This window comes from Sciurus vulgaris (genome assembly GCF_902686455.1).
Source record: "Sciurus vulgaris genome assembly, chromosome: 8".
Classification (NCBI taxonomy): Eukaryota; Metazoa; Chordata; class Mammalia; order Rodentia; family Sciuridae; genus Sciurus; species Sciurus vulgaris.
The window spans coordinates 117,218,627-117,245,245 of NC_136468.1; the positions used below are offsets into that span (position 1 = coordinate 117,218,627).

The 26,619-nt window shown below is 45.1% G+C and overlaps 1 protein-coding gene across 6 annotated transcripts in view; it reads left to right on the forward strand.

The window, feature by feature from the left end:
• Positions 1-26,619, forward strand: part of OSBP2 (oxysterol binding protein 2) — a 162,328-nt gene that overhangs the window by 73,952 nt on the left and 61,757 nt on the right. The window contains exon 1 of one of the 6 annotated variants that reach the window (XM_079150945.1): positions 920-1,272. The exons of 2 other annotated variants lie outside the window; for them this stretch is intronic. Coding sequence is in view for 1 of the 4 variants with exons in the window: in XM_079150942.1 (XP_079007068.1) it covers positions 15,859-15,937 (79 nt within the window). In the remaining 3 variants the exon portion in view is untranslated. Of the gene's footprint in view, positions 1-919; positions 1,273-2,167; positions 2,187-15,011; positions 15,938-26,619 lie in introns of those variants that run through there. 3 more of the 6 variants (XM_079150944.1, XM_079150943.1, XM_079150942.1) reach the window with 3 other exon arrangements.

Below are 26,619 nucleotides of genomic sequence, written 5' to 3' on the forward strand. Positions count from 1 at the left end.
AGACAGAAAAACTTGTGCAGGCTTTTAAAATAATTAGGCAGGAGTTGCCAATTTAGTTCAGTAGACGTAGAGTCTTCTCATTCCTCTAGAAAGCTGTGGACTTTGGACTCCTGAAAGGCTTAAGGGAGGCCATACAGTGGGCATTTCCCTAGATAGATTGAGTTACTTCAGACTTCTGACCAGAGGAAACTCCACACCAACATCTCAGAGAAGAAACTAATGCTACAGTGGACTCGGTCATGTTGCTGGTCTGTTGCAGAGGCCAAGTCAGAACCAGGACTCCCTCATCTCGGCCGGGGACTTCTCCTGACTGGAGACAGGGAGCAGCAGAAGAGATCTGAACAGAAATGAAAAAACGTAGAAGCGATTTTGTGTGATGTCACCAGGCTCCAGCAGTCTCATCTGTTTATTGACTGACTCTGTGTCACCAAAGATGGGGGTGGATGGATGGGAGGGAAGTGATTCTAGGTGGAGATGGCCCCTGCACCTCGAGTTCTCGAGACAGACTCGCTAACTGGTTAATTCCTTGCAACACCAGGACATATGATAGTGGAGAAATGAGGGCTCGAGCCACAGGCCATCCATAGGCCCTCCCCGCGCTCGACCCAGGGAAGGGGCCAGCCCCGCTCGGGCGTTGATTGGATCAAGATAACGCCCTTAGGCCCGGGTCGGGTTCCTGATCGTGCTCGGACATTTTAAGACGCTGAACTGCGCCTTCCACTAAGCATCCGCGTCCTGCCACGGAAAGCTCGCCTTTGTCTAGCCCGCAGATTGGGAAAACACTAATCCCTGCTTGGGACAGGTCTGGTGGAGGCGCGTCGGGTCCTCTCGTCACCAACCCGGTGGCCTCTGGCGGCGCCCTTTGCTCTTGGAGCCGGGCCCTGGGGGGCGGAGGCGGTCTCCTTCGGTGGGTGGGGAGGAAGCTGGAGGAATGAGGACTCGACGCGGCGCGCCCCTGCCGCTCTCAGGCTGAGGGACCCGCTGGCGGAGAGTGGCTCTACTGGCGTGGCTGCGCTGGGAGCGCGCGGGCTGGACGCTGTCCGCGGTGCTGAAGCGGCGGCCGCGGCGGGGAGGCGGGACCCCGGCCGCAGGGCCGCACACTCCCAATCCGAGGACCGCCCTCCTTCTCCCCGGCTCGGCGCGGCAGTGGCAGCTGGCACTGCACGGAGATGGACTGAAAGCGCGGTGGCGGGAAGGCGGCGGCGGCAGCTTCAAGAGCCCCCGCAGCCTCGGAGCCGGACCTACATCCACACTCGAGAGCCCCTTACTGGGGTGAGTGGGGGCAGGCAGAGCAGGGATGGGGCAGATGGGTCCTGGGGCATGAGATCTCGATTTCCTTCCCCTTTGTAAAGAATTTTCCAGCCCTGATCTTGAGCAGCTTGAAGAAGCCGAGGACTCAGAGGTCCGCCCCTGCACTAACCCCAGTCTTGGGATGAAGGGCAGGCCCCTCTGTCCTCACAAGCCAGGGGACAAAGGGTTTTAGCCAGAAGTCGGACAGTCAGGATGGTTGTTCTTTTCGCCCTGAGTACAGCCCACAGCTCAGCAACAGGAAGGACTGTTTGCCCAGGCTGGTGTCACAGGGGTGACAGCTTCCCCTCTCTGTGCAGGGGGGCTGGTCCTCGTAAGCCCGATCACTGGAATTCCGCCCTGACAGAGGCCAGCCATCTTTTAGCAGAGGAGGGCAAGCTTCAGCCTTCACTGGGGCTCCAAGCAAGAAGTAATGCCTTTTCCCTATCTCCCTATCTCCTTAGGCACCTGAGATGCCATGATAGGGCTTCAAGGGCAAGGGTCATGTCTATGCACCTGGCTGTTGTAAGTGAGCTGGACTAAGGCAGAAGTGCTCTGGAGTGGATACTGGGCAGGCACTCCCTGCGTTTGTGCGTGTGTGTGTGTGTGTGTGTGTGTGTGTGTGTGTGTGTGTTCCCAGCACGCAAAGGAGATTTTAAACTCCAGTGGTGACTGCTACAGGAAAACCCTTCTCCATCCTGCCTGTGCCTCTGAGTAAGCAGTTTGGGGTCACACTGGGCAACTACCCAGCCAGAGAGCCTTGGGCTTCCTTGGCTCTTAAAGCTGCCCCCTCCTGCCTTGAGCCATCTGCTGCAGGGGGGAGATGTGTTTAAACTTGATGGGTCACCTCTGTCTTCGATCCTACCAGCAGTCGGTTCCCATCTCCATCACCTGGCAAGGTCAGACAGATAGACCTCTTAACTCATAGAGTTTGGTGGGTGGGCTTCTGGGGGGCTTTGCTGACTAGACAAAGGAATTTTGGTGTGTTGGGAAGGTGACAGAATGGAAAGAGTGGAATGTAGGTAGTGGGACCATCCTTCAAGGTCCCATAGAGGACTAGTTTGTTAAATTCCAATCCTTGTGAGATGCCAGTTCTAACCTAGTGGGTTTAGATGAAGCTTTGAATCTTGACAGACTCAAAACTGGAGGCCTGGGATGTATGTTTTGTTCTGTCTGTCTAGCCTAAGTTGTGTACATCAGAAATGACTCTGGTGGGCAGCTGCCTTGGATCATCAGATGCCTGACAGTGCCAATGAAATGGAATCGAGGTGGAAATATGAGAAATGATGTGCTGGTTTTAGGGTCAGTGTGAGCTGCAGTGGTGCTGCAGTACTGTTGGAAATACATGCCAAGAGTGTGTTAGCATTAGTTTCTTAAAGCAGACCACTACCCAGGTACCATTTGTTTCTCATCAATGTTCTACAGAAAGCAAAGGTCAAACAAGGAAAGTATAATAACTGCATATCTGACAGATACTTTATTTACATTATTCTTGAGCACTTTTCTCCACCCCAGTATTTTTTACCTATGGTATAAGAACTTTGTATTTTGGCCAGATGAATGATCCCCTTTAGGGAGTGATTGTCTGGAAGGATGGCTGACTCATGACTATATTTTGACATCCTTGCTGACTTGGTTTATAAAAAATATGAAGTCCAAAAATATAATGGAAGGCCAGCAAAACAGTAGGTCATTGTTTTTGCTTTAGAAAAATAGTGCATTTGAGTTTTGCATGTCATTTGTTTTAAAAATTACATTTGTAGCAAAAAGTTTTCCATAGCTAGATCAAGTTGAGAGATATATGTGTATTTTTAGCAAGCTGCACACCTATAATGTAATAAGGCTACCTATTTTTATCCATAGTCTGAGCAACTTAAAACCTCCTTAATAATTAAAATGGGTTCATTTTCTCCTCTGTAGCTGAAGAAGATATTACTTGAGGGTTGACCCTGGGTAATACTTAGTGCTAGGTTCAGTTCAAGTCTTTGTTCAGAATACCTGTAATTGGTTGTATGCACATGCAAGCCTGCCTTTATGTCATTTAGGAAAAGTACATGAGAAATATGAGTAGAATCTCTGTCTGGATTTCTCAAGGCAGAAAATGAAGGTGCCATGATGAATATTTAGCAATATAATACATTTTATTTTGGGGGAAAACAATTGATCTTGAGTTTCTGATAGAATAGTAGCAAGAGTTAGGGATGGTGATAACTACTGTGCAGTGTCATGGAATGAAAAGAGGTTCAACTTTGCTTATTGAGACGCCTGGATTTGAATGCCAATTTCAACCTCTCATTCACTGTATGCCATGACTTAGCCTTCTTGTGCCTCAAATTTTTTTATTCATAAAATGGAGAAAGTAATACCTGCCTGGCATGTGAACTCTTAGCATAGGATTGGCATGTAGATGCTCAATGTTATTTTTAAATCTCTTGCCATAATTTACCTTCACTAGTATTAAAAGAACATGAGTGTATTCAGCCAAATCCCCTCAAATTTATGTTTATACTCAAACTTTGAGGACCATAAAAACAACAGCTTATTTTCAGGTAGTCTGATCCTGTTGGAGGTGGTATTCCCAAGGTAGAAACAATTCTTGGGCAAAAAAGACAAAGGTACCATTTCTTCCAGGAGGGATGAAACCTCAGTGCCTAAGGTTATAACAGGTCTCTATTCGGAGAAATCCCTTCCAGGCAAGTCTTCCTGGCAAAGGAGGTTTTGTTGCTGCTGCCCCTCTTGATTTCTCTTTCTCTCCCTCTCTCCTCTCCCTCCCTCCTTCTCCCTCTCCCTCTCCCTCCCCTTTCCTGTCTCTCCCTCTCTCCCTCTCCAGCAGTATGGAAAAGGGCCATAGTGACCCTGACCTCCAATCTCAAAATTCAGTGCTCTATCCTCATATTAAGGTGATAGCACCCCATTACTGGGAGACAAGAAGAAGCAGATGTTAGGGCCAGTCAGGCAGAATCACAATAGGAAGGAGTTAGTGTCTGGTACCTTCCATTTTTGTTCTGCCAGATCATCCTATCCCCGCCCAGGAATGGGACTTGGGATTGCAATGGGATTGCAGCAGTAGGGAGAGCAGCCACAGCAGTAAGCAGAACTGAGAGGTGGAAGACCCCTTGGAAATCAACTGAGCCAAACCTTTCTTGATATGAATGAAGAGTCTGAGATCCAGAGAAGAAATGACTCATCCATGGAGAAGGATTGTCTTTATTCCTCCCCACAGGATAGGAGCCCCTCCTAATGGTCTCTGCACCACAATATCTCTGTGGAGATCCTGGATGTTGCTTGTGGCTCTCTCAGAAAAATCTTCCTTGGTCCAGGGATCTTGAGATGCCACTGAGATGGACAGTTCTCTCTGTCCCTGAGGTCCCTTCCTGGGAAGCAGCTCCATCTGGCTTCTGCTGGTGCATGGTTGCCATTTGCAGACTACATTGATTTCCATTTCCTGGGGTGATGAGATCATTTAAATGTTATTCAGTTGAATTTCTACTTCTCATGGCTTGAGACCTTTCTGTAATCCCGCCTGCTGTTAACAGCTTGGGTACCAGGCATTGATATAAAAAGACATGCTTATTGCCCATAAACTTGAATTATTTACGAAGCCTGTGTGGATCTTTTATAGCTGCTTTGCACACACAGCCCGCCTTGATGGTTACTTAATGAGTGTACCCAGGAGCTTGCTTTTTAAATTGAGTGGCATTCATGATGCTAAACCATGCATTGCCATGCTCCCTTTCCTGGGCCCCATTTCAGTTACTGGTCCCCTTCCTCTGTCCCTCACCCTGAACTTCAGCCCCATGAACTCCTTCCTTTCCTTGCTGTCTGAGGCCAGACCATATCTATTTTTCTCACACATTTTCTCTGGATTCTATTCCTTCCCTCAAGCCATGCTGTCACTGCCCTGATTCAGTTGCTCATTATACACTGACTTTTTGCAATATTTTGTACTTGACCATTGTCCTGCATGGGGTCCCTTTGAGAAGTGCCCCTGTGGGCCCCAAGTAGATTAATCTTTCAGGGACACAGATTCTGCTGTTGTAACTCTCTACTGATGAAGCTTCCTTGGCCCTCTACTGCCTCTGGGATGAAGGTAGATGCCTTGGAACCACTAGAGGACCTTTCTGCAGGCCTTCTTGGCACAGAGCCAAGGCTTCTCATGAAGCTGGTTTCCTTCCTCCCCAATTTAGTGTTCCTTATCCTGCTTGAATGTGTTTCTTTCCACCCCCACCTCTACCAGGTGCATTTCCAGAGCTGCCTCATTTAAGTCACCTTCCTCCTCTGAGCTTTCCTCCCACTGCCTAGACCCCAATCACTCTTGCTCAGTTGGCCATTCACAGAGATCTGAGCCTTGCTGTGTGTCAGGTATGGTACTGGGCACCAGTCATGCCAAAGTGAATGCTGTGGGTTGAGTTGTGTCCCTAACACCCCAAAAGATATGTTGAAGTCAACCCCATGTACTTATGAATATGCCCTTATTTGGGGGAAAAAATATTTGCTGATGGAGTCAAGTTGAAGTTATTCAGGTAGTCCCTATTGCAATATGACTGGTTTATTTATAAGAAGAGGGAAATTTGGACTCAGACACACACAGAGAAGAAGACAGCATGTGAGGAAAGAGAGAGAGGCAAAGACCATGGGAAGTTGGAGGCAGAGACTGGAATGACATTGTCACAAGCCAAGGAATGCCTAGAGATACTGGAAACTCAAACAGGCAAGGAAGGATCCTCTTCTAGAGCATTTGGAGGGAGCATGGCCCTACTGACACCTTTATTTTGGATTTCTTGCCTCTAAAATTGTGAGAGAATGAATTTCCGTTGTTTTAAACCTCCCAGGTATGGGCAGCCCTAGGAAACAAATCCAATAAGTTCTGACCCTTTTCCTGGCCCTCAAGGTGCTGACCATTTTGCAGGGAGACAGTTCTTATCTTTATGAGTCAGTGTGGTAAGTGTACCAAGAGAGGTGGAAAAGTCTGACAAGAACTCTAAGCAAGGCCCTTCCTCCAGGCAGCCTTCCATGCCACCTTTGCTGGGGAGGCAACTATCATTAAGGCTCTCTTGGGGGCGAGGAGTCCCACACCCACTGCTCAGAGTGTAGCAGAACTCAGCCAAGGAAAGAGAGGCAGTTCATCTCAGGCCAGGTGAACACATGCGGGGAAGGGAGGGAGCAGTGGGTGGAGTCAAGGCTAAAATCTGGAGTGGTAAGACCCACATAGCTCCAGCTCCCAGTAGGCTATAGTTTGTAAAGGAGTTTGAAGTTGAACTTGGCTACTGTTGGTATGAGGGAGTGATGGAAGGGAAATGTCAGGGAGCAGATGATATTTTCAGTAAACTGTCCCTGTGATACCCTGGAGGACAGATCTGAAGGGGTAAATGTGGAAGCTGCGATCTCAGAAATGAACAAGAGAGGGTAGCTGGAAAAAAGGGTGTGGATTTGCAAATGATTTTGAAGGGTTTTGGGGATTCATTCCATGTAAGGGCTCAAGGAGAGGGAGAAACCATATCAGCAGACCCCCAGGGTTCCGTTTGGTACCTGGAGACAAAGAATTGTCCAGAGAGGGAAAGGTTATCATGAAGGAGCAAAGGAGAGATGTTGGGTTCTGTTGGAAATAAGTGGGGGTGGGGGATGGAATCTGAGTGGCTATGGAGGTCTGAAGCTTAGAGGGAAAGACTTCACTTCTACTGATGGAGAAACATTGACAGAGTGTTGGGACCTGGGGCTGCAGTCATGGACCCCATGACTTGGGCCCCAGCATGAAATGGGAAGAGAATGGAGGTGAGGATTGCGTAGTAGTGGGGACAAGAGGAGATTTGGAGGACAGAGGGTATGTGGCAGAAGGACCAGGGTACGGGGTTTCAAAGAGGGGTGGTTGGTTCGGGGCTGGGGATATAGCTCAGTTGGTAGGGTGCTTGCCTTGAAGCACAAGGCCCTGAGTTCAATCCTCAGCACCACAAAAAAAAAAAAAGAGGGGTGGTTGGTGTAACTCAGGCCTACCACAAGAAGGACCCAAGGCTTCATATAGTGCCACTGGATTCAGGGATGACTCTAAGCCACAGTGCACCTGTCATTTTATCTTTTCCTATGTTTTCGGTCTACACTTGCCTACAAAACCCTCTTTCTATTTCTGACGCTTTTCCTAACACCTTTCCAGACTATGCTGCCCAGAGTAGACCTGGTAAAGTGAATGCAGGTAGATGCCTAAATACCCCCATAGGTTTCTCTCCTGGGGCTCATCCCTGACTCACAGCCATTACTCTGAAGGTTATTGGTGCCTATGTCCATGAGCTTCTGCCAGCAGCCAGGAAGCTGAGGGCGGGATGAGACCTGCAGCATGATTTGATAAAAGGTACCTGAACTCTTCTTTGTCCCCCTACATCTGGTTGCAGCTGTGTCCCTTCTTTGCAGGGCCCGTCACCATGGGCGGCTCTGCTCCTCCGCCTCATGGGGATTGTGCCACGGGTGCGCCAAATGATCCAGCCCCTCTCTGATTGCTGCATGCCAGGTTGGTCTGTGTGATCTGATGTGGTGGCTTCTCTGATGTGACTTCTGGGCCTTCCTGCCTCCAAACTCACCCATTAAATACTTTCCTTTATGCCTGACCATCCACTGATAAAGAGAGTCCTTTGTAGGGTATCATGAGCAGGAATTGATTTGGGCACACTCTTCCAATTATAATTTGTTGAGAAATTACATTCAGGTAGGAAACATAAGATAATAAAATAACTAAATGATTCTATGATATATAACATAAAATGTAGTCATCTTCCATCACCTCCCTGCATCTTACCTTCCTCCCAAGAGCCGTGCACACCAATTTGTTAAAATTGCTTTTCCAGATCTTTGCAAAGCCATTTAAGGACACGCATACCCACACATACATATATACACATATTTAAATGAGATCATATTGTACATATTAGTAAGGAGCTTGCTTTTTCCCTCAGATGTTGATACAAATAGACCTATATCTCCTTTTAAAAATAATGGCATAGAATTCCATAGTGTATATTTTAGTTAGTGATGTCCCTCTGGATGGACAATTAGGTTCTTTACATTTTATTACTATTAGAGTGTTGTAGTAACCTTTTTTTACATGTGTTTTTTTTTCCATATGAAAGATTCCTAGGAGTGAAATTGCAAAGACATGTACATGATAAATATCAACAGACACTATCAAATTGTCAATCAAAAAAGAATGTATAAACATGTATCTCCCAACAGTGTGTGGATTATCAACCAAAATTATCCTGTCGTTCTTTTCACTTTGTTAACTCTGATGGATAAACAAAAAAATGCATTTTTTTGCTGTGTTTCACATTTCCTTATTACCCCTCAGACAAAATACTTTTATCTGCTTTTTGGCCGATTGTATGCACTTTGTGATTTGTACATTCATACCTGAGTCATCTTATTCTTTGCATACTTGTGGGTCTTTATTGATTTGTGGAAGCTCATTCTAGTTCTGATTATTCTCCTTTATTTATATATTTTGCAAAATTTTCTCTTTGTTGCTTATCTTTTAACTGTTTACGGTGGTTGAGGTGCTGTGGAATTTTGGAATGTTTATGTTGTAAGATCTATCATCAGAGCTTATTTTTTAATGTGGGGGGATGGAGCTTGGAGGCTAAAAATGTTACATTCTTTACCCTTCTCTGGTCTTTGATTGCTCTTTCACTGTGAACAAAACCCCTCAACTTCCATTTTGCCAGCTACATAGCAGTGCTGTCCGTCCTGCCCAACCTCACTTCAGCAGCCATGAGCATCAGAAGAGAAGCTATGGTTGACCAGGCTTCATAGTTATTCTGAACTTCACAGTTAAACTAATTCCTTGATGGACATTGAGATTAACTCTGCTAGTGAATGCCTTGTCTAGGTCAGTGATTTGGGGGTGCCTGGCATTTTTCCTAGGCAAGTGTCTGTCTGCATTGGCAATGTCATCTTCATGGCTTTGCATAAGGAAGTGTCTTAGTTCAGGGGCCATAACAAAATACCACAGCCTGGGCAGCTTAAACAACAAATTTTTTCTCTCATTTCTGGAGCTTAGAAGTCCAGGATCAAACCATCAACAGGTTTGGTTTCTTCTAAGGCCTCTCTTTTTGGCTTGCAGATAGCTACTTCTTTGCTGTATCCTCATATGGTTGTCCTTCAGTCTATATTTGCAGATCCTAATCTCCCCTTTTCTTTTTTCTCTTCATTAAACATTTTATTTTGACACTGATAGATTTGTAAAAGAATAGGGACACACATTTGTAAAAGAATAGGGACACCCTGTACCCTTTTCCCAGTTTCTCCAAAAGTGACAGTATAACATTAGAACCAAGATTCTGACATTGATACAGTAAAATACGGAATAGTTCCCTTCTTATAAGGACACCAGTTATACTGAATTAGGACCTCTATGTCTTTATTTTATCTTAATTGTCTCCAAAAGTCACTTTGTAAAGTGCTGGGGGTTTGGACTTCAATATAGGAATTTGGGGACATAAGGCTCAGACCATAACAGAGAGAGCTCCTGTGCTTGCTTAAAGTTACCTGGGGAGCAGGCTGCAAATGTGAGCTCAGGCTCATTCATTTGGCTCTGAGGTCTGGGCCTGACTGATGTTAAAACTGTTTTGGCCCACTCCCCTGACTTCTGCTCCCTGGTTGCTAACCCATGTGCCCACCTTCCTGGGGTCTCAGAACTCATGTTCCCTGAACAGGGCACTTACTCCTTGCAGGCGCTTTTTCTTTTTCCTTTGTCCCCTTGGGAGAGGGTTTCAAATGATTATTCAATTGATTGAATGTACCTTGTTATATTTTTCATTACTATGGGAGCGATTGCATAGGAAGAATATTTGGAATATAGGAAATCGCTCACTGATCTCACAGCCTCACAAAACTGCTTTTGATTTTTGCACATTCCTTCCCCTTCCCTTTTCACATGTGCTTATATTTCCCATCTTTGTCATTCTATTAAGCATGGTACTTCATACTCTGCCTTTTTGTGTGTGTGTCTATGTGTGTGTGTGTGTGTGTGTATGTGTGTGTGTGGTGCTGGGGATTGAACCCAGGGCCTTGTGCCTGCAAGGCAAGCATGCTACAAACTGAGTTATATCCCCAGCCCTATACTCTGCCTTTATTACCCCATGTTATAGCTAACACTTTATCTTTATAATGATAATTTTAATGACTGTATAATATTCCATGGAGTCAATGTCCTCTAATGTTTTGAGATAGCTACTATCTGTCAATTGTTGAACACTTGAGTTTCCCATTTGTGTTATTTTAGATAATGATGCCATGAATGTCTTTGTACAGAAAGCTTTTTGCCTCTCCTGAATTGCTTTCTGAGGGGAAATTCTCAGGAGTCAGATTATTAAGGGCAGCAGCAGCAACATGAACTATCCCTTTATGGAATAAGCATTCTGATGTTCCATGCCACCAGTATGTAAGCATGAGAGCTTCCCTGTAATCTCACTGGTATTAGATGTTAATAAGTAAATACTTTAAAAAAAAAATAAGTAAATACTTTTGACCATTCTAGTATACTTTAAGAGGCTACATCAGGGGTGTTAATTTGTGTTGCTTTAATAAACAACAAAGAAGGGGGAACATTCTGTAGTAGATTTATATTTTCAATTCCTTTGGTTGTCATTTTCTTTAAAAAAAAAAAAGGAATAATTGAAGACTAAAAAAATGAACAATAATCCCTTAGGAATTCCTGCTCTTTGATTATCTTAAGGGATTTCTTGGTGAAAGTAATACTAGGACTCAAACAAGCAAAAGGCCTTTTAGTTACCAATTGACTTAGGATATCAAATGAGGCTGGGCAGAGGCCAGTGTCCTCTAAGCTGCTGGGTGGGACTGACCCCTCCAGGTGACCAAACCCACAGGCAGGCAGTCCCTTCCAAATGCATATACAGGATTCTGATGTAGCCCCTTGCTCTCCACAGGACAAAGCCTCCACCTCCTCTGCTGCCCCTAAGAGCAGAGGGCATGTGTAGACAGAATCCAGCCCAGGCACCAAGCCTCGCTTTTTCTTTTTTCAAACTGACTTGAGTGGTGTGCTCCCTCCCATTCCCATTTTTTTTTAATCTAAATAATCAACAATAAACTGAATTTTTCCCTCAGAAGCTTATTTTAATTGTCTAGCAACCCATTATCATAAGTTACTCTTGAATTAATTATTTGGCTTCAGTGGAGGATCATTTATTAATGAGGATGGCATTCAGCACCTATACATGGCTATTCTTAGAACACTGCTGCTTCCAAAGCTTTCATACTTGAGCTAGCCCCACAGGAAACATGCATGTCTGACAGACCCTTGGAGAACTTGATTCTCTAGACCAACAAGGAGCAGATCAATGCCTCTCTGTGGTGGGTCCCAGGCCCTCATTAATGATGAACCTGAGGCCTGGAGGGAGTGACACACATCCCCAAATCCCACAGTGGTTGAGGGCTATGATCAACTTGGGTCAGGAAGCCACACTGGATCTTGCTCCCACAATACTCTCAAACCCTTCTCACCTCTGCATCAAGGTTAGGGCACGGGGTGCAGAGGAAAAAGGGGGTATGCACCAGAAATGCAGGCTCCAGGCAGCAGCAGTGGTAGCTTGAGAAGACAGGAGGGTGATGTGATTTGATTGACTGGGTCAAACAGGGCTCTTGGTGAGTGATTAAGCTGCTTTTATCAGTCAATTCGTTGATCTAGTCATTCCTGTACCCATTCATTCTTTGTGCACCTACCATGTTCCTGGTCACCTTGAGGCTGAGAATACTGAGAAAAGATCATAGTCTCTTCCCTCAAAGAGTTCAGTCTGGTGTGGGAGATGGACAAATAAATAAGAATCCCATTAGGGTATGCTGTGTCCTGGAAAAGTAAGAAACTCAGAGCACTCTGAAAGCCCAGATTTGAGAAAATTCACCTGTGATTCTATTATTTTAGCATATCTGTACATGCATAATTTTCACTCAATTAAAATAACATTGTGTGATTTTCCTTTTTATTCCCCCTCTCAACACTTTGTTTTTGAGTTATTGCTGCAGAGGCATAACCTATATAAGTCCAAGTGGTTTCATGATATCCCATGAAGTTGATGAAATAACCATTCACTTGCTGTTGGAGTCTTAAGTTACTTCTAGAGTTTTGCAACAAATGGCAGTAAGTACCGAGTGTTTTGCTTCTTTCCCTTTGTGCACTTGTGATGAATCCATTTCATCATACTGGGCTGCAGGTGTAGAAGTACTTGTGGTTCTTACTGCACTGCCATGTAGCCCCTAAAGGCCTTGTGCCGTTTTCTTGAATTTCCATCAATACCCGCAGGATTTGTTCCTCTGTTGCTTCCAGTATTGGAATGAATGATGGATATGTGCGCGCGTGCACACGCACGCGCGCGCACACACACACACCCTGATATGGATATATGAATTTCAGTTGAATAGATGCATGCACCATAATACTAAGCAAAACAAGAAACATAATGGAAACAGAGTCTAATTAACAGTGTTCTCTGGTAGCAAGCAGAAATGGGGAGCCTGGCTTCTGAGGAGGCTCTTGCAGCAGCAGGAGCCCAGGTAGGATGTGACAAGGAAACTGGCTACTACAGACAGGAGAGGAAACTAAAGACTGAGTTGAGCAGATCAGCTGCCCTTGATTTAGGGTCAGATAGAAGCTAAGAGGGAGCGCTGCAGCTGCCTCTAGGGTTGCCAGAGTATTTGTGGTGAGTAGACCTCAGGAAGGTCTCAGAGTTGATGCACTCAGTTTTAGGAGGTCACAATGAGGGTGACTGGGGACCAGCACCTGGAGCTGTTCAAGAAACACTCAGGATGCATGAGGGCAGACATGGGGTACAGGAGAGGCTCTAGGGCTCAGCCTCACCTACACAGGAAGGGAGGGGAACATGCAGGCTCAGGGAAGCTGGTAGAGCAGTTGAAACTACCCAGAAATCAACTTATGCTCTCTTTGCCTTCCTTGCTGCTTGGTCAATTCTTTTCAGCTAACATATCTTCTTGAAGGACTCATTGGCATCCTTCTTGATGCTGGTTCAACTAAGCTTTAGACTTTTAAGTATTTTACATAAGCAGACTCTGATAATTTTTTTGATGTGACTTACAGTGTAAAATATTATATAGAAAGGGGAAATTTGTGTATGTAAGTGTGTTATAGTGGGACTGCATGATATTCTTTGGTATTTTTTTTCTTGACTATTTCACTTGTTTTCCTGATTTTGTTCCCTAACTTGTCAGGTACACTGTGGTAAGTGGGTAGAGATGATGGTGCCAGGAATCACTAGTTGTGAAGCCGGGCATGTAGTACTGAGCTCCTCTGTCCTTCCCTCCCTCAGCTTTCAGGACAGAGCACACAGACCTGCATTAGATAGATTCCTTCAGTTTTCAGATTCCCTGATGTCATAATGTCTGGTTAAATATCTTGGATTGGGTTTATTCCTGCACATGCAAATCCTGAAAAGATTGCTGAGCAGAGTGGTATGCACCTGTAGTCATAGCCATTTAAGAGGCTGAGGTGGGAGGACCTCTTGAGCTCAGCCTGGACAATGTGGTGAAACCTCATGTTAAAAAAAAATTGCCTGTATGTTTGTGAACATTTTCTCAAAGCATTCAAAACACTGCTCCTTTTTCTTCTTCCTCTTCTTCTTTTTATGAGGCCTCTGGTTGCACATGCTTAAAAGACCCCACGGAGCAAGGTTCAGAATGTGTCCTCTCAGAACAAGCAGGTTCCCTGGGCAAACCTGATGACCTGGGGTAAATCACTGTCCCTAAGAGCCTTAGTATCCTCATCTGTTTAAAAAAAAAAAAAAAAAAAAAAAAAAAAGGCAGGGGTGGTGTTGGTGGAACCTACCTAACAAGGCTCTTCTATGAGGATCAAGTAAGTGAAGTATGCAGCCCAGTGCTTGATGTTCAGTCAGCACTTCATTTCTGGGAACCATTTCCATCATTATTATGCTCTTCATTTTGTAGCCAGAAAACTAACGACCAGAATGGTTTAATGCTTTATATCCCCTGGTCCAGTACACTCACGTAATTGCTAAGGATTAATTCTGTAAATAGAAGCAGTACTCAGTTGCTTCAAAAGCCTGGAAGGAATCATTGACCCAGCACCACCTTCCCTAAGTCTGTTAGACATTAAAACAGGAGTTCTGATGTGCACTTGAAAATCTTTTAAATTGATGAAAATGGATTCTGTTTCAATAAATTATGTTTGATAAATCCCACTGGCTCTGCACTGTGAGATGGCAGTATGGGAAAGGGCATTATTAGGGATGGAGCAATGGTAAAACCCAGTCCTGGCACTCAGATTATATAGTTCAGTGGGAAAGACAGGATAAAATCCCAAGTGGTGGGAGCCCCCACAGGGCTTGGACTGCCTTGCAACCACTGTGTGTTTAAGCCAGGACATCAAGTGCAGGAGCGGAGGGAGGGCAGGGGAATGGGTGGATGAGGTTGTGACATCATGGAAGTCTGTTTGTGAGGATATGAACACTGAGTCTGCAGGGGGGAGAAACATTGAACATCTCTAGGGCTGTTGTACTGAGCTTGGAGGGTGGGGAGCCAGAGTGGGAACAGGGAAATTTGCTGGAAGGATTTGAAAGAGTCCACACACAGGCAAGATGAGAGGGTGGTGGGCTTCCAGGGCAGCAGTGGGGTGGTGAGGAACAATGTGATCCTGGCTGTATTGGGTGGTACAGTTCTCAAGATGTGCTGACCAAGTGAACATGATTCTAAGAGGAGCCAAGGATGACTCCAAGGTTTCTGGCCTGAACAACTGGGAGGATGGATGGTGCTGCCACTAGCTCAGGGCAGAGAGCTGGAGCAAAAGTTCGGGATCACAGGGAACTCAGATTTGGACAATTGAGTTTGTGATGCCCATCAGACATGGAGAAGTCCTACAGGCAGCTGGACAGGGAGGCTGTGTTCAGAGAGGTCTGATCAGAGACAGATGTCCCCAGAGTCCTTAAGCCCTGGGAGCCTGGTTCCTCAGGGCTTGGCTTGTTGCAGTACTCCTGGAAGAAGGCCAGGTGGCTGCAGGTGGCTGGACACAGGTGCATCCAACCATCAACCGTCGCTGCAGGTTAAAAAGTGACCAAGTCCCAGGAGTACCCTCAATTTCCTGGAATTCTTGTCAGAACTCGGGTCATCCCCATTTCCTACGTGTCCCTGGATCTCAAAGGGCATACTTCCCTTCAAAATAAAGCAAGCCAAGTGTGCTGTTGCAGGGGGCGGCACCTTTACTCGGGTTTTCGCGTTCAAGTGTGACGTCAAAATGGAAAGCCCGCCCTACACTCAGCGCCCTGGGTGCCCGCGGGGTCGCATGGGGGAGCAGGCTGCGCTCTCAGGGGAAGAGATCAGGGGAGTCCGTGCTGCGGCTAGCGTTCGGCTGGGCACCCGCGGCGCCGACAGAGTTAACGGGCTCGTGCACCGGGCGGCAGTGGTGCATTGTGGTAACGCGGCGCTGGGACCCGCGAGTGCCCGCCGCCTCCGCCAGGAGGCCCGCCGAGCTGAGTGTGCGTCTGTGCGAGCCCCCCGGGCCAGGCACCATGTAGCGACCGGCCACTCGGAGGCCGCCCCGCCGCGGGGATGAAGGGACGCGGCTGCTGGGAGACGGCCTCCGTGCGCTCCTTCTGCAGCTCCGGCTGCCTGAATAAATTTAAGAAGGGTTAGTGCCGCCCGGCTTCGGCCAGGCTCCCCGCTCACGCACGCACTCCCGGCGCCAGGCTTTGCTGCATGATCAGTCCACGCGCGTCTCTGATGTCACTCCCTCACGGCGTGGGGGAGCGCGGGGAACCTCGGGGAACCCCTCTCCCCGCACCCTGCCAGCGTGCGCTCCGCACTGGCTTCACACCCGGCGCATTTTGGAAAAGGGATTTGCGGCTAGAGACATGCTGTGCCATTTGATTAACCTCTGCAAAAAGGAAGCGAAATACAATTCAGATCTTTCTGGAAAGAAGGGGGAAGGAGTGGTCGTGCTTAGCTCACCCAACTACCTTTTCTTCCCTGGTCTGACTGATGCCCCCATTCCCCCAGGGCCCGCATGTCCCCGGGGTGCCGTCAGAAGTGTGGTTTTGCCCAGAAGGACCTTTCCCAAGAACTTCCAGTGATGTTGGCTTTGCTTATTGCATGACCCTCCGGAGTGGCTGTCTGGGTTTGAGGATGCTCCCCCACCATATGGATAACTGTCCTCTGTTATGCCCGCACGCGAACCCAAGAGTCCTTTCTTAGCGTTAAGGGGATAACAGCTGTCTTAAGTTAAAGCCTTGCAGACTCACTAGACTCTTGCCTACAGTTCATGATGCTTGAAACCTCTTTTATTGAAGATTTTGCCGTGAGTGAAACTTGCTGTGTTTACCTTGATGAGCATTTCTGCTATAATTTGAATTGGTAGGGAAAATAAGAATTCTTTAACCCTGTGGACCCATCAGACACAGAGGCAGTTCACTTAAGAGGTTATTAGAAGCAGATCCTTTCAGAAATTAACACCCTCTGATCTGTAATAAGCCTTATAATTAAGTTTGCTTGCTGACTGACTTGGCTAATGGCTTCATAAGGACCTAGTCATTTCTAGAGTTTGCCAAAGTTTCAGACTCCAAGCCTCAGCCCAGGAGCCCTGGGGAATCACATTTCACCATGTATATTTTCCTGAAAACAGACATTTAGGTTGTTTGCAATTGTAAATATTTGAAATTTATTTTATTAGGAGCTGAAACAATGGCCTTGACTAAAAAATCCTTCAAAGAAACTTACAAGTGAATTTTGTGTATATTTTTTGGCTTTAGAGGATTAGTCTTAACTTTCTATTTTTCTTTTGGATAGAGTGTCATTTTTAAAGCAGTTGTGTTCTTTATGGAAAGTTAAAATGATGATTCTGTTATCAACTTCGATGGATTTATTCAGAAGGTGAATTTTGGAGTCATTAAAAAGAAAAAGAAAATATGTATCAGTTAGATTTTGGATTCTTCCATTGGTCTGCCCAGGAAGAATCATTTCCATTCATTATCTGGAAGATTTGGTGTTAAGAGGAGTATTGGACCTAATGGTTTCTGCTTGGTTGTGGTAAGAATGCACACCTTTGTCTGGAAGCACAGGTGTGACCAGAGCATCTGCACGTGGAGAGCAGTAATGTCACCTTTTGCCAGGCCTCTCCAGACCAGTCTTCCATCTTACCCTTCTCATCTTTGTTTCCCTCTCCTTCGTGGGTCTGTCAGGGATGAGGAGGCTCAGGAGGTCATGTGTTGAAGGCATAGTGCTTAGAACCAGGCATGGAGCAGACCAACACTATAGCCAGAACTCAGCTTCCCTGTGAGTGAAGGTGGGTCTAGAAGGGCCAGAACAAAGTTTAAGACAAACTGGCAATCTTACAGTTTTTTAGTGTTGGCTTTGCTGGCTAACGGGAGAGGTGCGAGGGAGGCCAGGTTAGTGATCAGCTTTTGGGAGTGGGAGCCTCCTGGCCTTTCACACCACTTTGTGGGTATGGGACCCTCATCCCCAGCATGCAGACAGGGAGAGTCTGGCATTCTGTTTTTCAGACACATTGAAGGGTATTGAGAATGTGTACTTTAATGCATTCTTCTTCAGGAATGGGTTTCAGAGAAATTGTGTTACGTACCTGAGCTCATCTTTGTGCTAGTTGAAGCAGGTGCTGACCTTACTGCTTGCCTTGGAGACCAGGAGCTGAAGTCCAGGTGGTGACCATTTCAGTCATAGGACTGTGTCTGACTTTTCAAGGCTCATCCCATGGGCCATGGTCTCCTCTTGGCTCAGTGACATTTTGGGACCTCTAGAGTCTTGCCCCGCTTCAAGGCTGGAGGATCAATTTCACCCATTCTATAATATGCCTCTTCATGGTCCCCAGTACTCAGCATTTTTGCAGAATTGATGTGCCCTAGCCCACCACCACCTTCTAAGTGAATGGAGTGAAGGCTAGGCTGAGGCCTAGAGACCTGGAGCATCACTGGCTGTTGTTTCTTTCTCCAGCAGGGGTCCTCAATTTCCTGTTCTTCTCTGAAGCTTTCTCCTGATTCACCAGGTCTCTCCCAACTCAGGACTGGAGTCACAGTGAAGTTTTCCTGCCCCTGCCCACTCACTTCTGGTCTCACTGGGGCAAGTGGCTTTACTGGAACTTCTAGGAAAGTTGGGAAGGGTTAACCTAGAGGATCATGGAGAGCTTCCTGAAGGAGGTGACACCCAGCACCCAGAAAGGACAGGTGAGCTGTGATGCCCAGGCCTGCTGAAATAGCAGATGTTAAACCCTGGGGAAGTGGGGAATGCAAGGAGGGCACAGCTCTGACAGCTCTTGAGGTGGCACGAAGCTTATGGAGACCGGGCTTCACTACAGCACTGGCCTCATCGAAGTCCTCCCCAAACCCAGAGGTTGCTGTTCTCAGCATGACTCATGGAAGCAGAACCTTCTGTTGTGTGGTATAGCCTCTTTCTGCTTGCCTTTAGCATGAGGCAGTGAGATAAGTTAACCTGATGGCAGTAATATGTATGAAAGCCCCTGATCCATTCCTGACACATGGTAGTTGCTCATGATAATAATAATAATAATAATAATTATTATTATTATTATTATTATTTTGGTGTACACATGCACATTATTTTACAAGCAGATCCATTGTTTTACTGTTATAATTTCAAAAGCCAAGAAGGACAGTTTCAAGAAGTCCTTGACATGCATTAAGTGTGCAAATGAGAGGCTTATTGGTCATATCTTTGTGCAGATGGGGAAATTGAGATTCAAAGAGGAGCGGTGACTTTCTAAAATCACACAGGCAGAAGTGGGACCAGCAATTAAATGCCCAGCACTTACCACACGTTGATTGAATGGCCAAGGGCAGAGGAAGTTCATCAGGGAAGGCTGTGGACTGGGAATCTGCTGCACCTTCAGGGTGCCTGGCCTGGGTGGAAGCCACCATGGGTGGGGCTTTCTAGGGCAGAACCTTGGAACCTGGGAAATGTAGATGTGGTGATTTGGGAGAATTCCCAAATTACTTGAATTACTTGAAAGAAAATAAATACCAGGAGTAAGTTTGAAATGTTTTGATGCTTTTGAGCAGAGTGAAGAATAGTAAGTGATAAAAGAAATCAGATTTTGTCCTTTCTATTTATGAAAAAAAGAATCTGTGTCTCTCAGTCATTCATTCTGTCCCAAAAGCTATGTGGGGCACACAGTGTCCACAGCCAGAAGTAGTAGTAGTCCAACCCAGAAGTGCTGGAGTACCAGAGTTCATCTTGCCTTGTGCTCAGGCCAGCCTTCTTAAAATCCTCCATGCTGGCCTGTGCATGACCCTGGCAGCCATCTTGGAACCCAAGAGCTGCAGGTCATTCCAAGTAGAAGATCTGAGAATATTCAAAGAAGGATACATGCAGGCGCTGAGAAAAGGTGCCACTAATGGACAGTGAGATGAGGGGTGGGCAAGAGAGCCCATTATGGAAGGCCTTCTGTGGGCAGGTAACTAAGGGGCGAATAAGGGCCCCAGGTAGGGAGAGCAGAGGAAAGGTGCTGAGGAGAACATCACACCTGTGTGCATGTATCACTGTGTCAGGGTGGGCTAACAGGGAGGAAAAGCAGAGAGCTCCAGGCAGGGGGAGTTTGGGAAAGATGGCAGAGCCTCTTCCCCCAAGGGCTCTGGACTGGCCATGGGAAGCTACCTCACAGGCTTTTTGTCTGTTGCAATTCTGAGCCCTGCATGGTGAGTGGACCATGGTGCTGGATTGTGAGGGCCTGGAGAGGAAAGAGGGTCTCGATCAGAAATACAATAGGAACAAGAATGAAGCACCATTCACAGGCACCTGTGCCTGCTCCCTGCAGCCACAGAGTGCCCGGGAGCAAGGTTGACAATATGTGGGTAATGAAGCTGTGACAGGGACCAGGCTTCCACAATCCTGCAACCAGAGATTTTTTTTTTTTTTTTTAATCATCAGTGGCCCCAAGGAGCCTGCAGAAGGTGAGAAGCTGGTTCATTTGGCCTTCACAAGTTGGTGTGCAGATTTCTCAAAGCCCTTTACTTCTGCTTATCTTAAAATTGTTGTAATACACTGATTTGTCAGAACATCCTTTCTTTCATTTGCCCGATGTGTATTATAATGGGAAAAAAACACTGCAGTATCTGTTTTTTAATTAATTTTTTATTCTAATTTGTTGTACATGACAGTAGAATGCATTTATACATTTTGATAGATCATACATAAATGGAGTGTAATCTCTCATTTTTATGATTATACATATTGCAGAATCATGTACATGAGGTAATAATGTCTGTTTCACTCTACTATCATTTCTTCCCCCATACCCCTCCTTCCACTCCCCTCTATGTGATATAAAGTAACTTTTCTTCCCTATCCCCCCTCCTGGCTTATTGTGAATTAGCTTCCACATATTAGAGAAAACATTCAGCCCTTGGTTTTTTTTGGGCTTGGCTTACTTCACTTTAGCATGATATTCTCTAACTCCATCCATTTACCAGCAAATGCCAGAATTTCATTCTTCTTTAAAGTTGAGTAATATTCCATCTTATACATATACACCACATTTTCTTCATCCATTTATCTGTTGAAGGACATCTAGGTTCAGTATCTGTTTTGATTGACTCCACCTAAGGTTATGCAGTTTACAACCTATTCAACCATATGAGGAGGGCTGTTAATATAAACATTTTTCAGGAATGATGTTTGGCCCTGAGGATATCCCAGTGACCTCTCTTGCCTCTAGATAAAGAACTGCTCAGGTGCCAAGTCCAGGTTGGTGGCCCTGTAGGGGCTCTACCACAGGTCATAGAGGGATTAGGGCTCAGAAGTGCCCTGGAAGGCTATGTGAGGAGGCTTCAGAATAGCCAGTGAAATGGGGGAGAGGGATCTCTGAGTCCTGTGGAGAAAGGAGCAGCCTGAGTCTGGCTGCATGGGGTTGAACTTGAATGCAGAAGCCCCTCCTGACAGACTGATCAATGGGCATCCTTTCTATGACCTCATGACAGAGTGTCCTATAGTACTCTGGACAGTGTCCACTGTGGACATGATTCATTCTCTGACGCCTGGATTTCCTGTAAAGTGCCAGTTGGTCAGAACAGCAACAGCAGCTGATAAAATAGATGAGCAATATGAATAAAGATGAAGTATGCACTTCGGGCTGCCAAAGATAAATTTCCTTTTATGTCCCGTTTCCCTCTGACGTGTGTGTTGAATAATGACTCCTGACGCACATCTTCAGAAATAGTAGCTACTCGTGCTGTGTGGTGTGTCAAGGCGGAAGGAGTTTACAGAGTTGGGGCCCAGAACCACACTTGGACAGTGCCCTTGAGCTGCCCACCACATCCTGGGCTGGTGTGCCCAGCATCCTGTGGCGTAGGTGGAGGCTGGCTAGAGGACAGATGCTTTCCTTGGAAGGTTAGAACTGATAGGTGATCTCTCCACTGGGTACATCCAAGATAATTTTACATAGGAAGCAGCATCAGGGATTGGGCTTCTAAGGCATGTCTTTTAATTCACTAACCATTTGGCAACTGCCTAATTGCCTGGAAATCTCCAAGCCTGTGCCCACTCCTCCCCTTCTCACCAACACACACACTTTGTACTGGTCAAACTCTAAGATTCAACTGGGCCAATCCTCTGTACTCTATTCATCCATTGTTTTTAAGGGCTACTTACTGTTAAGGCAATGATTCCAGATGTTTAAAATCAGAGTATTTCCATAACTTCATTATCCCTCATGTCACTATTGTCATGACAATAGTCATGTTCTATTTTTGGTCAGTATTTTTCCTTTATGTGAACCTCTTTTTGCATCATTGAGATACCAAACTTTCTTTTTCAACATGGTCGTACATCCTAAGCACTTTCCTTTGTGATTATAGGCTTAATACTTACCATTGGATGGTTGTGGGATATGTTTTCCTTCTGTTAGACATTTAAGTTCTTTCCAGATTGTCACTACAGCCAAACTGCTGCCTGAGCATCTTTGGCATGCAAAATTTTTCATTTTTGTTACTTTCTGGGACAGATTCCCAAGAGTGCCATTGCTGAATCAAAGGGTGTGAATGCTTCCCTCTAGTACTCTGTTTCCTCCACAAAAGTGTTCTGGTTCATGGTACCTGGGGTTGGACGTGAGCTACAACTTCTCTAAGCCCCCCTACTTTTGACTCCTAGTGTTCTGAGCGAGTATTTGACCAGGCATAAAATTGTTCCTTAATAATATTTTAACTGCATTTGACTGACAAAAAAGTATGAATTATGCTGGGGTTATATCTCAGTGGTAGAGCATTTGCCTAGCATGTGGAAGGCTCTGGGTTCTACCCCAGCAGTTAAAAAATGAAAAGGATGAATTGTCCCCACTACTTCAGCTATTTGTGGTGGTCCTTCCTGGCCTATCAGCTGCATTTTCTTCTGCTTTTATCTTGAAACCCAAAGGGAAACATTAGAAATGGAGATGGTTTATGCCATGCATGGCCAGAACCCAAGGCAAACAGGGCATCTTGAAATCCTGGCATTGATCCACTGTCCTTGGTTTGGTAGTTGGGATTCAGAGAGGTGGTCCCTGGAACTGTCATTCCCTAGCAAGACCTACTATATAACTTGTGGAGTCCAGTGCCAACTGGAAATACAGGGCCCCTTGCAAATTTTATTAAGCATTTTAAGATAGCAATAGCCAAACATTAATCCAAACACCAGTAGGCCCTTCTGAGTGCAGGCCCTGTGTGACAGTTCAGGTCTCATGTTCATGTCCTGCCCAGGAGCTGGGATGCTCTGATGGGCACTGAAGGTTTGCACCACAGGAGAACCCCTTGACCCATGTTGCCAGCTCCCTTCCAGGTCTCCTTAGTCCTGGAGTTAGTTGTCTTTCCCCATAGCCATCTCTGTGCCTGCTTTGACATCACCCTGTATCCTCACAGCTCTTGCTGGTGGCAATTTGTCCTTTCTGTTCATCTTTGTCTATTTTGGCCAAGCAGAACAAGTGACCAGAAAGCATCTTACTTTTCTAGGACATTTGTTCACTTTTTCCAGTAGGAGCTTTCACCTGGCTCTGCCCACTTTTCTCCTACCTTCCCTCTCCCAACCTCTCTACCTTTGCCTGGGGCTGGGAGGAGATGCTGCTTATACTTTGAGGAGCTGGTGATTAATCCAAATGGCTGCAAATAACTACCACTAATGGTCAGAACAGTTGGCTGTTTGGACTTGTGCTTAATTGGAAATGTCAGGCCTTCTGCCTAATTACAGTCACCAGATTTCTTCCATACAGTAAAGGGTCTTCTGGAGGCATTAGAGAGCTAGCCTGGTGATAGAGATCTAAGAACACACCCCCAAATCATTGCTATTTGGCTAAGATAATTTTTGACACTTTTTTCCTGATCACCAAGATAATATGTGTTCATTGTATGAAATTCAATAGGAAAAAACAAAAACATTTAAAGAAAATAAAATACCTGGGCTGGGGTTGTGACTCAGTGGTAGAACACTTGCTTAGCATATGTGAAGCACTGGGTTCGATTCTCAGTACCACATATAAATAAATGAATAAAATAAAGGTCCATCAACAACTAAAAAATTTTTAAAAAAGAAAATACTATCATTCTTACACAGAGAAAATATGCATTGAGGATCTATGTTGTTCACCTACATGTGATCGATCTTTGCCAACCTGTTCTCTGTCACTGAGAATCCTAGCTGGTTTGAGGTTCCCTCTCCCCTCATTTTGCTAATGTGGGAGCTGAGATGTGGTGATATGGCCATAGTCAATGGACTCAAACTCCACCGCTATTTTCAACATACACCTGCAGCAGGATTTGATAGCATTCAAAGTCATGTCAAGAGTTGTAAATGGTACCTCATTATTGAATGGGCATATCTCTGCTTTTTCATAGAGTCGATTTTTTTCATCTATTTATTTGCCTCTTGTGGGTTGGTGACTTCATTGTGATGTGTTAGTTTCATCTGATATTAAAAGCAAAACTTGCTTATGTGATGATTATAAATGGGAAGTATGTTTTCTGTAGTAGGGCCAGTGTTTCCTTATTAGTGTATTTTTCCAACACTTCATTATGAAAATTTTCAAGTATAGAGAAGAGCTGAAAGAATTGTACCAATATATGCACTGCCTGTATTTTACTATGAACATTTCTTGCATTTACTTTATCATCTATTTATCTTTCTGTCTGTCCCTCTATCCATCCACCCATCTTATTTTTAAGTGCTTTTCACAGTAAATTGTAGGTATTAATACATGTCACTTCCCACACACAAAACCATTTTAGTATGTCAATAACCAGAGTTCAATACATGTTTACTTTTTTAAAGTAAAATATTCATATTATGGATGGCACTAATATATGCATATTTTTTGCACTGGGGATTGAACCCAGGGATACTTACCCATTGAACTACATTTTTAAAAAATTTTTTTAGTTTGAAACAGGGTCTCTCTAAGTTGCTGAAGCTAGCCTCAAACTTAGGAGCCTTCTGCCCCAGCTTCCCAAGTGGCTGGAATGATAGCTTTGTGACACTGTGCAGCTTTATATGCACAGTTAATTGAGTTCTGACAAGTGTGTATACCTATGTAACCCACATCCTGTCAAGATAAAGCACTTGTCTGTCATTCCAGAGTTTTCTCATGTCCCTTCCAAGGCAGACCTCACCCTGATATTCCTGTTTTCTGACTTGTTTCATCATGAATTCCTTTTGCTAGTCTAGAAGTTTACATAAATGGAATCATGCAGTATGTTATCTTTTATGTAAGGCTCCTTTTACTTAGCATAATGTTTTTGAGGTTCATCCATATTGTTGCCAATGTATGTCTCTTAATGCTTAGCATTTCATTGTTAGGATATACCTTAGTTTATCCATGCGCCTGTTGATGACCACCTGTGCCCAATTTAGGGCTATTAACAAATAAAACCTCCCCATTTAATCGTCTTTGCACCCTTGCTGAAAATCAATTGACTGTAAAGGTAAGAGATTGTTTGATTCCCAGTTCTCTTCCATTAATCTACATGTCTATCCTCACACCATTATCACACTGTCAATAGATGCTCTTACTTTTATTGTAGTTGAATTTATCAGTTTTTGTGTATAGTACTTTATGTTTCTGCCTGGAGAGCATGTAGATATTTTCCTATATTTTCTCCTAAAATGTTTTGAAGTTTCACACTGAAGCCCTTCATACATCCAGGCTTGATTTCTATAAAGGATGTGAAATATGTAATTTTATTTTTCTTCATGCAGTCAGCCAGGTGGACAAGCACTGTTTATTAAGTAGGTGCTCTTTCCCCTACTGCTCTGTTCTAACACTTGAGGAATCAGGGCCTATCAGAGGTCCATATATTCTTAGGTCTGTTGGGAGCTTTTTCTCTCTTGTTTCACAGGTCAGTTTTTTCCCCTGTACCAGTGCCATACCATCTTAAATAGTATTTTATATAGTGGACATCGTACAGGTCCTAGCTTATTAAGATGGTATTGCTTCCCATTTGTAAATGGCAAAGCAGAGTCTAGAGAGGTTATATGCCAGGCCATACTACTAATGACTGGCAGTCATGTTTGTTTGAACTTGACCAGTTAGACTTGTAGGCCATACTCTTAAGTTTCTGAACTCTGCTACCCTCAACAACAAGACATACAAAGCTAGTCCTTCAGCCAACTTCCCCCTTCCCTTTCTTCGCCTGGTAAAAGGAAAGGTAAATAAATTTTATTCACAACCTCCTGAATAAAATCAGGTTCATTTGAGGTTTTAACTCTCTCTCACTGCCAAACTTGAGATAGTACAGGGCAAGTTTTTCAAAGCTATTACCATGAGGTTGATGTCTTTGGGGAACCTTCTAGATAAAGATGCAGGCATGGTCAGGAGAAGAGCAGGCATGGTCAAGAGAAGAGGTGCCTTACCAGGAATGGTGATGCATGCCTGTAATCCCAGCAACCCAGGAGGCTGAAGCAAGAGGATCACAAGTTTGAGGTCAACCTGAGCAACTTAGTGAGACCCTGTATCAAAATAAAAAATAAAAAGGACTGGGGAATGGAGCTCAGTGGTAAAGTGTCCCTGGGTGGTAAAGTGTCCCTTGGTTCAGTCTCCAGTACCACACACACACATAATATACATATATGTATATACATTTAGAGAGAGCTGTCTAGGAGCAGGTAGGATGTAGCAGTACAGCAGACAGCTTGGACAGGAGGGACTTCTAAAGCTGCAAAAGGTGAAAATAACAAGTTCTGAGTTGATATTGGTCAGAAAGAGGCATGGGGTCTCAGTGATCCTTAGGGACTGTAACCTGTGTCCCTAGCACTATACATAGTAACCGGCACACAATTGTTTCTCAGTCAACATTTGTTAATTGAGTGAATGTGATTGAAGAACTAATT